The sequence below is a fragment of the Micropterus dolomieu genome, linkage group LG19, assembly GCF_021292245.1.
Source record: "Micropterus dolomieu isolate WLL.071019.BEF.003 ecotype Adirondacks linkage group LG19, ASM2129224v1, whole genome shotgun sequence".
In the NCBI taxonomy this organism is placed as follows: domain Eukaryota; kingdom Metazoa; phylum Chordata; class Actinopteri; order Centrarchiformes; family Centrarchidae; genus Micropterus; species Micropterus dolomieu.
The window spans coordinates 3110228-3122004 of record NC_060168.1 but is presented as its reverse complement, the minus strand read 5'-3'; the positions used below and the strand labels follow the sequence as shown (position 1 = coordinate 3122004).

At 40.7% G+C, this 11777-nt stretch overlaps 2 protein-coding genes across 3 annotated transcripts in view; one reads left to right on the top strand and one right to left on the bottom strand.

Annotated features, from left to right (window-relative positions):
• The window catches only part of setd7 (SET domain containing 7, histone lysine methyltransferase), a 519573-nt gene that overhangs the window by 155832 nt on the left and 351964 nt on the right, over positions 1-11777 (top strand). The gene's annotated exons all lie outside the window — the stretch shown is intronic.
• slc7a11 (solute carrier family 7 member 11) overlaps positions 1-11777 on the bottom strand; it is a 30356-nt gene that overhangs the window by 7439 nt on the left and 11140 nt on the right. Inside the window, exons 5-7 of the mRNA XM_046031396.1 lie at positions 3773-3872; positions 3550-3594; positions 43-166 (exon numbers count right to left, since the gene is read on the bottom strand). Of these exons, the coding sequence (XP_045887352.1) occupies positions 43-166; positions 3550-3594; positions 3773-3872 (269 nt within the window). The remainder of the gene's footprint in view (positions 1-42; positions 167-3549; positions 3595-3772; positions 3873-11777) is intronic.

Here is an 11777-nt window from a genome sequence, read left to right as displayed (position 1 = left end):
AGTGCCTTTCTATCTTGGTTAAGCATTATTAGTATTACTTACCACAGCGACTGCTTCCGAGGCCAGGAGCTCCTCTGCTGACATCACAGTGTAGTACGCCACGTTGGTCAGCACATAGCAGAAAGTCACTATCGCCATGGAGATACAGATAGCTAATGGGACAGTCCTGAGGGCAGGAGAGATAATAACAGAAACTGTATACTGTCCTTCACTTATGCATCTCACTTCCCTTCAGTGGGGAGCCACTCTCTTGCACCAAGTTAACAGATTTCAGGAGTACTTTGGCAATATTGTTGTTTACACATTGAATTATTAGTTATTTTGAATTGAGTACATACCGTACATTCTCAAAGAAAAGCTGCTGTTCAAATACAGTGTTTTTTTTTTTCTTCAGTTGCTAAGATGCAATGGTCAAAACTGAAGCCACTTTTTCAAAACTCTTCACACAGTCTGCATTACCAACATGCACATTGGCCAAACAAAAAATAAATCAGTATTTCATTATAGCATACAGCTGTTCTCAGTCACTTTGGTACATTTCTCAGATCAGAATTTAAATTCTACTTGTTCAACCACCACATTGTGCACATCATATATAAAAAGCAATTTCTCAGTCTTTTGAGAAATTGCAAATGCGTTGCCACATTTATGCAAATTATGTACATTTGTCTGCTGTATCCTTAATTATCAGTTACTTACTGAATGTCATGTTGATCACACTGTATTACAGTATACTGGTTCTCTGTTGAGTAGTCTTACCCCCCAAAGCATCTAAGTTCATTGCGTAAGTCCCTACATGCCAAATGGTTCAACACCTCATAATCTGCATTTTTTGTTCCTATGTCTATTAGACTTTCTTTGTAAATGTCTCCTACAGTAAATTGATGATCAGCGAGTCCCTTTCTTATTTTGTAATTGTTTCCATTATGCCATGCAGTGCTGTAAAATAGTCTTGTTTTTAAGTTTTTGCATCACAATGACATGCTGTGTCAACAAATTACAGTGCAAACAGTAAACGTGTAACTGACTCCCGTCCCAATCCAAACCCTTGCAATGTATAACTTTGTACTGTTGAAATTGTTCTATGCCATGCAAAAAAAGTGCAGCCATGTCCATTTTCAATCATTGTCATCTAAACCTTAGCCGTAGTTTACCAATACAAATAGTTTTGCAGATGTTAAGGATGATTCTAGAAATGTACCAAAGCCAGCAAGAAAAAATATAAGAATAACATAATTTCACTTTATTGACTGTACTATAGTAGTATAGACATGTACTCTTACTGCATTACGTAATTTACTTTTGAAAAAAAGAAGTTGCTGAAATTTCAGTGCTACAATTTGAGTTGTTTACACAGTAAAACTGGTACCTGAGACACTATGACCAGTCTGTAATTCATGTACTAACCCCTTGAACCATCCATCCATCCATCCATCCATCGTCAACCGCTTATCCTGTGTACAGGGTTGCGGGGGGCTGGAGCCAATCCCAACTGACATCAGGCGAAAGGCGGGGTACACCCTGGACAGGTCGCCAGTCCATCGCAGGGCCACACATAGACGAACAACCACTCACGCTCACACCTAAGGACAATTCAGGGTCGCCAATTAACCTAGACTGCATGTCTTTGGATGGTGGGAGGAAGCCGGAGCACCCGGAGAGAACCCACGCAGACACGGGGAGAACATGCAAACTCCACACAGAAAGGCTGGGGCCCCTTGAACCAATTCTACTAAAATATAAGCACAATTCTTGCTTTACACTCAGCTTGCAGTTTTACAGTAAAACCACATTCAAAACACTACACACATTTCTCTATGTGCATAAACGTCAACATAAAATGTATGTAAATGTTCTGCAAGGATTTCTATATAAATCTGTCCAGCTACAGCAAAAATGCAGGATATTTAACATTTTGTTATGAACGTGTTTTGGACACAGTGTGTTAGCCATAGTCATTTTATGTTACAGCAATGAAAAATGATTCACAGTTTGGGCCACATGTTTCGCTTACTGTGTGAAGAGTTTTGATAATGTGACTTCACGTTTGACCTATGCAGGTTAGCAATGGGAAAAAAACTGTAACAGTGGCCAGTACAAAGAGGTAAAGGCTGGGAATGACCTGTACTATAATGTTGCACATGGTAAATTCAGGACATTGCACATTTCCACAGCACTAACTCCATCAGTGCAACAGTCTTGTCATACTAACCACTCTGAGCTCTTTTTTTTAAACACATACTGCTTTCATTTACTAATTATTTTGCTGCTTTGGCTGTTAAGCCACTGTCAATACAACTCAACACTTCCTGTAGATTTTTCTAAGCCTAATAGGGAAGGGATGAATTACACCCACAGGGCTGCTGCAAAGCTTTTGAGTTGACATTTCTGTGTAGTAAGTACTGAGTTTCATAACAGTTAAATCCAAAGGCTCAACAAGGTTAAAAATGGAGGTGACTATTAATAGTGAATGAAAGCAGTATTTCTGATAGAGAACAGAAACGGAGAGCAGCAGAGTGGTGAGTATGACATAACTTTGTTGCTGCAGTGATTATGCAAACATTATACAGTATACCAAATTTATCAAGACAACAGGCAAACATGGAGGAAATGTCGAAGTTGCATTAACCACCTCCTGCAGACTGTTGTCTCATTAGTTGTTCAAGCAAGAAATGTGAAAGCAAGTATCCACAGATCCCCTGTCTTACACTCCTGGGCACATTTTCATTCTGTTCATGAATGGAAAAACAAACTGCAATCTCTTTAGTTGTGATATGTCACCATCTAAGGTTTCTCATCTGTGTGTTTTATGTTCTTTCTGACGTTGTTTGTTAAAGGATAAGTCTGGCATTATGCTCCATCTTATCGACCTAATCTTATCAATCTATGAAAATCTTAGTCATTTCCTTCAACAGCTGGTCACTCTAGTTTTAAGCAAACACTACTCAAACAGGAGGAAACAGTGCATAGTGCATTTGTTGGGGACTAATTTCAGCGGGTGATTAATAAACATTTGGTGCTCTTGTGAGTATTTCAGCAAGTAGGACAGTAGATGTGGGATTGAGTCAAAATAAACTGCAGTGTGGCTCACTGATGTGTTTTTAGTAGTTTTTGGACAACAATGGAGCTCTATGGCACAGAGGACTAAGATATATCAGGCTTTGGATACACATACAATACTTGTTAGTACATTTAGTGTTGGTATGGCTCTGCACATGTGATTGGTTGACAGTAGGAAACTCCTAAAAATCTTGCCCTAAATGCTCCACATGACCAGATTTTGTTTTTTTCCATTTTTGTGTCAGATCATTTGATTTATTGTTTGCTGTGGGGTCGTAAAGAGAATGTCATCAAATATAACAAAACATGCTTCTGACATAAACTGCCTACCCCAGCTTTAATATAAAAATAAAGATTATAACCGCTTTAAGGATATTTCCCATGTGATATGGCTGAGTGTACTTTGGGAAACTACTGAAGAAAACGTTTTCCTTTAGGCTTTCCATTCAGCAGAGATTACCTATACAGATACACATGGATTAAACTTACCGTTCAGGGTTATCCACCTCCTCCGTCACAAAGTTCAAATAGAACCTGCAAAAGGACACAGTAATTGTATAACCTCCATTGATTAGTGTACGGTAAATCATGTGCAATGCATATGGAGCTGAAGTGACGACATCCAACATTATACGTAACAAACAAACAAACTGTGTGTGTGTGTGTGTGTGTGTGTGTGTGTGTGTGTGTGTGTTTGCCCGGCCATACCTACCACCCAGCATATGCATACATCCCAGAGTAGAAAGCTAGTGGCATACCAGACAGCTTCACATTGTTCAGGTCAAAGGCATTCTCAAAGTTCTTGGTCTCTCCTACAAAGTGCACACACAAACAAGGACACACATTTCTACTTGTTGACTGTTTGAATCACCATAATTGCTCCTTTTATGAAGAGGAATTGTTGCAGCAATGGAATGATCTGTGCAAATAGTTGTTATACAAGACCAGGAGTGATTGTAGCCATAATAATAATAATAATAATAATAATAATAATAAGAGCAGTGCTCTGCCTTATTAGCTTGGAGAAATCGATCCTCTGTAAAACACAGGTACTAGAGGTACAGACAGATGAAATCACTCTCAAATGTAATCAGTGTTCTGTTTCATGCAGGAGCTCACATTTATGAACTAACTATACAAACCGATAAAACAATCTAATTGAATTGCTGAAAGCCACGAATTGGTTGTAACTCTCACAGTGTGAAGACACGCAGAGGTAAACATAGATACTACTAGGTCAGATTAGTACCCAACAAATCTGCAGTCAGTCAAATGATCACAAACCAACAATGCCACCCAATGAATATGGCTTTGAGGCCCATGTGGGTCAGGGTTCTGGAGCAGTTGCCTGCTTTGCCCAGGCAATAACATACAACACATATATAATATTCAAAACTCTCTACCCTCTGCAAACTCAAAGCACCTTCTGTTGCTCCTCTAAAAAAGTATGATTCAAACGGCCTCCAATAGGAACAAACTCCCACCGCCAACTTCTCAGACCTCAACTGCAAAGCCATTACGATAATGATTAAAAGCTTTATTGGCTACGCAATTTATACACAGTACAATACCTGCAGAATTTGTTCTCTGCTTTTACCCCATTCTATTTAGGAGCAATGAGCAGCCATTGTGCAGCGCCAGGGGAGCAGTTAGGGGGGGGGGTTCTGGGCCTTGCTCGGGTGCACCTCCAGTTCCCAAGCCAAGTCCATACAGAGCTCCCAAACAGGGGCTGTTTGAGAGGGAGGGCAGGATTTTGAGGGGAAGCATTACAAAATCTGAAGTAAGTCATACTCTCAAATTGAAAGACCACGCTCTTGAATAAAGATGATAAAATAATCCCAGAAAATTTTTGTCTTTGAATATTTGCAAGACTTGGTCTTGTTGGGGTGAGTAGGATCATTCGATGTGCAGGGTGTGCATTTTGATTGGTGTGCATCATTTTGTGAAGTTTGATTTAAACAAAATAGTCAATGTTACTGATCAATCTTAAATGCCAGAAGAGAGACCTGGATGGTGCCCCTAACCAAAGCATAAATTAAAGAGGCATCATGTAGTTTTCAGCGGCCACTAGCGGTGCGGTTTTAAGATTGCAACCAGGTCTGTGCTTGCTTGAACTCATGAGTGAGCATAATCTGAAACACAAGTGTTTTCATACAGAGATCCTGCAATAAACGCGGAAACACCTGCATGCCAACTGTGGCTTTTCTCCAGACAAGTTCAGGCTCTGTTACTTCAACATTCCTGGCTCAGAGACAGATCAACACCAGCTCTATACCAAAAAAAGGCAGTGTGACAGACAGTCTGCTTTTCAGTAACTAACTACTATCTGTGTATCTGTCACAGCTACATGTATTGGACTGAATATTATAAAAACGATTGTCACTCTATACTGTAGTGTTAGTGGATGGCTCTTCCTCTGTTTTGCAGTGTTGTATATTATGTAGGTCACGTTAGTTACAGCGACTGAGAGGTGGAGAAGTTGTGTACGGTAAAACCACAATAAATCTATATTGAATGTTACTAAGCAAACAGCAACAGGTCTGATCTAATGTAGCGTTAGCTGGCTGCCCTGTCTGCATCACTATGTTAGGCTAGTAAATCGCTCCACATTTGTTCTTTATCTTTACATCCTTTCTTGCGGGCTAAATCAACACTTTGATATAATACCAGTGGTACACGGGATAGAAATATGGTTCATGTAAGCTGGTGAAGCAATGTGGAAAGCAATACTACTTTGCACCGGATAACATTAGCTAACGAGCTAAGGTGGCTCTCTCCGTGACTTTCTGATGTTCACTGTGTTTCATCATTTGAATCTTGTTTGGTCTGATGGGCTTCAGCAAATAAAACTTTGTTGTTTTTATCCTTATGTGGAGTTTGTGTTGGAGTCTGTGTTTTGCTGGGAGTCAGTTGTTTTGTGGTCTTAGCTGTAGTCTGAGAGGGCATCGGGAGCACGCACAGAGCTGAATCCGACCCGGTGTCCTCACATTAAAAGCAGAACAGGGGAATAGTGAATAGAGAAACCAGGCGTGGGCTTCATTTCTAAGTGAGTTTTGAGCCCACTAATAATAAGGCAGTGAAAATTTTATTTATTAAGTAATTTCATTGAAAAACTATGTAAAGCCCCTTTTTAATAGAACACAAAAATTCAAACTGGGAGGTCACGTGATGAGTGAAGAGTGAGAGGACCATCTCCACCAGCCTTCGCCTCGAGGGCAAATTATTTATTATTTCTGACTAAATTAAACCACAGTTAACTGAATGACTTATAGGGAATCCAGTCAGTAATTTACAAGAATCTCTGAGGAGAACAATCTTTGAAGCGAAAAAGTCACATATGTCAACTACTATGAAACAACTATTAAACCTCTGGAGTCTTTGTCTAAACAAACTCTCAAGATATGTGACAAAAAAAACTAATTGCAGAATACTTCAGATAATGCCATAATTTGTTTAGTTTTGATAATTTTATATTTTCTAATTAGTGCTTAGTATATAAAACTTGAAATGGCTTGGCTCCTCCTCCACTTTGTGATTTTGTTTACTCTGTCAGTAAAATCACTTAGGTCCTTCAGAATCTCCGCTACTTGAGACATGTGTCATACCATTCTGTCGTACTGCATTTGGCCTGTCTGCCTTTTCTGTAAAAGCCACAAACCAGTGGAACACCAATTAAAATTTAATTGACTGGTAAATGTTTGTTATGTTTCATTGTGAGTAGTTCTCATTCTATGTCTTGTGTCTTTTTCTGTGTAACCGTGTGTTTATGTGACTTTGTGTGCTGTTTTGTACTGGGGCTGAGCGATGTGGCTCGGGGTCGTGTTGCAATTGTTTTGGTGGACGTCGCAACATGACAGGGATGCTTTTTGGCGATGTTGTGATCTTGGTGGCATTCTAATGAACTAGTCAGCCTTAGCAAATGTATGTATTATTATATTGTTATTAACCATGACCTGCAGATTGGAATTAGCTTGAAGCTATAATCTGGTACAGTGCATCAAATGGTAGCGTTTATGTTTTACTGTACGCTGTCCCTTTTAAAACAAATGTGCTGCTGTGAGGTTAGCATGGAGAGAAAAATGTTGCTCCATGAATGGATCCAGCTGAGTGCTGGCTTTGAGGATTATCTGATATATTCATACTGCACATGCAGCAGGACAAAAACTTAACATTTACCATGCCACATTCATGTTGTGAGGGTGAGTTGCTGAGCTAAAGTAAGCCAAAGGGGACAGCCAGGGACTCTCCAAAACTGCAGGTCAGACTCTGTCTCTCCTCTCTGCCCGCTTGGTCAACTGACTCATGCAGCTGCCATGATAATGATGTACTGGGTTATCTCTGGGAAATTTGTAACCCAAATACCCGATAGGTAACCCAAGGTCAAGATTATCTTTACTTTTGTTTCATTACAGACAAACTGACTGGCTCTCACACACAATGTGAATTTAGGTTAACTAAGGAAAGCATAGTGATTTGAACCAAGATCCAATAGAATCTTCACACATGCATATAAGTGTGAACAATAGCGATATTTGGACAATTGGTGAATCTCTGTAGGTCTATGAAGGATAAATATCCCAAGTCAGGAAGTATCTGTCAGATTTGGTGTTGGCATGGCACGTGTTCACACGTTGTATCTGTATCTCCTCGGCCTGGGTCAATACACGATGTTCTGTAAGTCTTTCAGTCTCCAAATCTTCTTCATCACACCTGAACTTGGCTCACTTTATTTCCATAACAGAGGGACACCTCTCACATCACATGAGTGATCTTTTAATGTGAAGGGCATTAACCACAATCATCAAACTCCAGAAAATTCCTTAAAGGGAAATGTCAGAAAGCTGCTCTACTCGCCCCCCAAAAAGTGTAAGTGTATATTTTTTACAAAATGTCACAAAAAAGTTTAGAAAGATTTTAGTAAGTCCCCTCACATAAATGTATTCAGATTCCTTTAGCAGGGGCTACCTCCCCCTACTTTAAACTGTGCCAAAATCTGTCATTTCTGAAGAAACATAAACCTCCTGACATGTGTGGCTCCAAAGACCTATCAGTTTAATTGCAGTTGACAGCCAGCTACTCTCAAAACCTCTTGCCAGGCAGCTGGAAAACTTACTCTCAACTCATATAACTCAGACTAGACAGGCTTCTTTCATGGATATTACTCAACCAGCAATGTCAGAAGGCTTTTGAATATTGTGCAGGTAACTACTCAGAAGAAACAGAAGGCCCTGACTTTGTCCCCAGATGTGGAGAAGGCCTTTGATAGGGGAAGTGGGGCTACCTGTTTGACGGTACTGTGTGACCTTGGGCTGGGCAGATTTCTTTAAATGGATCCGAACCATATAAAAGTCACCAACTGCTATTGTCTTAATTAATGGACAGCGGTCTAAACCTTTTTCTGTGGCAAGAGGCATCTGCCAGGGGTACCCACTTAGCCCACTCCTCTTTGCCTTAGCATTACAGGGCTCTACAGTGCGACCATTTTGTTAGCATATGCCCCTAAAAATCGATACGTGCAAACTGGAAAAATGAAAAATGCACAATGTGCGAGTAACTGCAACCTACCATAATCCCCTCGTCCCCAACGCAGTGCACCGCGCTAATAGGCTGTGACGCAAAATCGGTGTAAATCATATGAGAGTTGTTGAAACTCTGGCAGGAATAAAGCCAGCTAGTCACCGGAGCACCGGGAGAGTTCCTGGTGGGCGGGTCCCTCGGTCGCCGCTTAAGCAAGTCATTTCCATTTTAAAAAACAGTCTATGGTCATTTCTGGATCTGTGGTTGCGGGTCACCTGCTGCCCCCGTGTTCCTGCTCGACACCCTCTGCTGCAACAACTATTGTTACTAGTCCTATTGTAATTATTGTAATTATAATCATTAACATTACGATTGTTATCATTAACACTACTTTAAATATCTGTACCATTTTTCATTTAGTCTATAGCAACATCACCTTTACTGTCTGTACCTCTGTGTGGATATTGTGTAGGCTGCCTCCCTCCCCTCTCTCTCTCTCTCTCTCTCCTGCTCTCTCTCTCTCTCTCTCCTCTCTCTCTCTCTCTCTCTCTCTCTCTCTCTCTCTCTCTCCTGCTCTCTCTCTTTCTCTCTCCTGCTCTCTCTCTCTCTCTCCTGCTCTCTCTCTCCTTCACCCCAACCGGTCGAGGCAGATGGCCGCCCACCCTGAGCCATGGTTCTACTCGAGGTTTCTGCCTCTTAAAAGGAAGTTTTTCCTTGCCTGTGTCTCCTAGTGCTGCTCTTGTTGGGAACTGTTGGGCTTCTGTAAATATCATCACAGAGTACGGTCTAGACTTGCTCTTTTATGAAAAGTGCTCTGAGATAACTGTTGTTGTGATTTGGCGCTATATAAATAAAATTGAATGGTTCTGATTGTTGATGAGATAGTAGCATTAACAAATTAAGTGACTAATGTAGTAATAGTTTGTATTTGTGAATCCATCCCTGGTTCAAAAACTACACAAGCACCAATCCCAGTAAAGTTTTTTGTGATGAGTGATCAGTGTTTTAAAAGCTGTTTACAATGTCATATTTTCAAAACAAATTATTAAGGCCGATGCTGAGTGTCCAGATACAAGGGTCTTCACTTCCATAGTCCTCTAATGGTTTCACACCATATAAGAGAAGGAGCACACATGTAGTATAAATATGTAAATAATAAATAGTTTGTTAAACTCTTTTTTTGCTGTGCTCCTAAATTTCTTTGTGTGTTGTGCTCCTTGGGAAAAAGCTTAGCATAGAGCCCTGCATTAGCTGGAAATATTTGGCTACATATCTGTGTAATAGGAATAATCATGGGGAATGTGGTGCATAATATCGGCTTGTGCACAAACATTATTTTTCTGTTCTGGTCCCCTCTGGTTATCAACTCCTACTATCCTAACAGTTTTAGTGAGTATAGTACCATATCTGGCTACAAGATTCATTTGAGTAAATCTGAAGCACTGAATAATACAGATGATTTGCACAATTCTATCACAGCGTCTGACCATGACTCCAGCTGCGTTCTGTGTTCTCCTGTGTTTTTTTATCTGTTCCCTCCTTCCTTGTGACAGTGTGACAGAGTGTGTTTGAGTTGTGGGTGTGGTCTAAGTTCCCGGCACCTGGCTCTTGTCCACACCAGACGACATGTGATCGACAGTGGTGTAGTAGTTCAAGGCCAAAACTCTTTCTAGTGAAGTGTTAATGTGGTCTTCTCAGTGCTCCAGGATTCTGGTGCCAGTGTTTCAAGTCAAACCTGCAACATGAGGGATCTGTGAACACCTAATTTTGATCTAGATTTTGCACAAGTTAAAGATCTAGAGTGACCATTGTCCTTGATTGGTCGCATCAGTCTCATTAATATCCCCTGCAGGGATACTTGTATTGATTCCTGAGTTTGTTTTCCGTACTCCCTATGGAGTCTGGTCACTTTTAATGTAAATAAGGGATTAAGAAATAAAGCACACTATTGTTATATACAGTATCAGAGTCTGGCATGATATAACTAAATATCTGGGAAGGAATGTGAGGTGCTTGCTGTCTCCTATAGCCTAAAATAGAGGGACATGTTTCCATTGCTTCTGGGAGTGTAAACTACCCTCCAGATTTTGGGCATGTATTTCTAAGGTAATTAGTGGGATATTAAAATAGAACCTGGTGTTTTCCTCTTGGGCCTCCCCCGCTAAGATTGCATCTCCCTGCATCACACTACAAGCTCCTTTTAATTGCTCAAAAGTGTGTCTTGCACAAAAGAAGAGGAGTTGTTTCTGGAGGTTTGGTTATTTACCTACTGACCTGAAAAAAGATCCCTATCATAAGCCCAGTTATGGTCCACACCACATGATATGGCTACTGCTGACTGGTTGTTTGAATTTGCCCTACGTGTTGTGATCTGGCCATGCCACCAATCCTGTTCCTAGTGTTTCTTATGTTTTCCTCTCCCAGTGTTTCTGTCTGTCAGCTGTCAGTCTTCTGTTTGTGCCTGCATGGGCGATGCACCTCTCTGCGTGCATCAGTGAAGGTCACGTGAAGCCAATTCCACAATCAACCCTTGCAAACCCAGATTGTCCGTTCACTTTCTGTGGTGCACAGTGCTAACACAAGTATTTTGTAATGTTTGATTCCTGTGTCTTTCTGACATCCTGTGTTTTTCTTGTGCCTTAGATTTTTTGATCCTTGATTCTGGGGAGCTCTTGCTGATCTGCCTCGTTTGGTTTTGTCCTGTTTTCACTTGCCTGCCGTGCTCATGTTCCCTGCCTGCCTGCTTACGGAAATTCAATCCTCTGGAGTCCCTCCTTGCCCATTCACTTTTGTTTTAAGAATGAAACCACTGTGATTCTCCTTTTTTCCAACTGCTTTTGTGTCTGGTCATCTTGGTTTCCTGGTTCAATATTAATGTGTTTATGGACTTTTCTGTGTGTTGGGCTATTCCTTGTTTAATTATAAGAATTTTTTTTTTAAAAGACTCAAACTGTCACATGGGAAATGCCTGAGTTGTTGCTTGCTGTGAGCAGCTGTGTATCACGGCCTGCAAGGCTTTAAGGTTATATTTACAGTGCATGTTGTTGTGTGAGACATGGTAAGCCATGCTAATGTGTTGCAGCTGAGCGCTCTGTGTGAAGTCTAAGAATGTTCCTGAAACACTAAATGTCCTAAGGACTCTTGGGGGTGGTTGGGCCTCTATAGTACTAATAGAGGCCATTACCCCTAAAATCCACTGA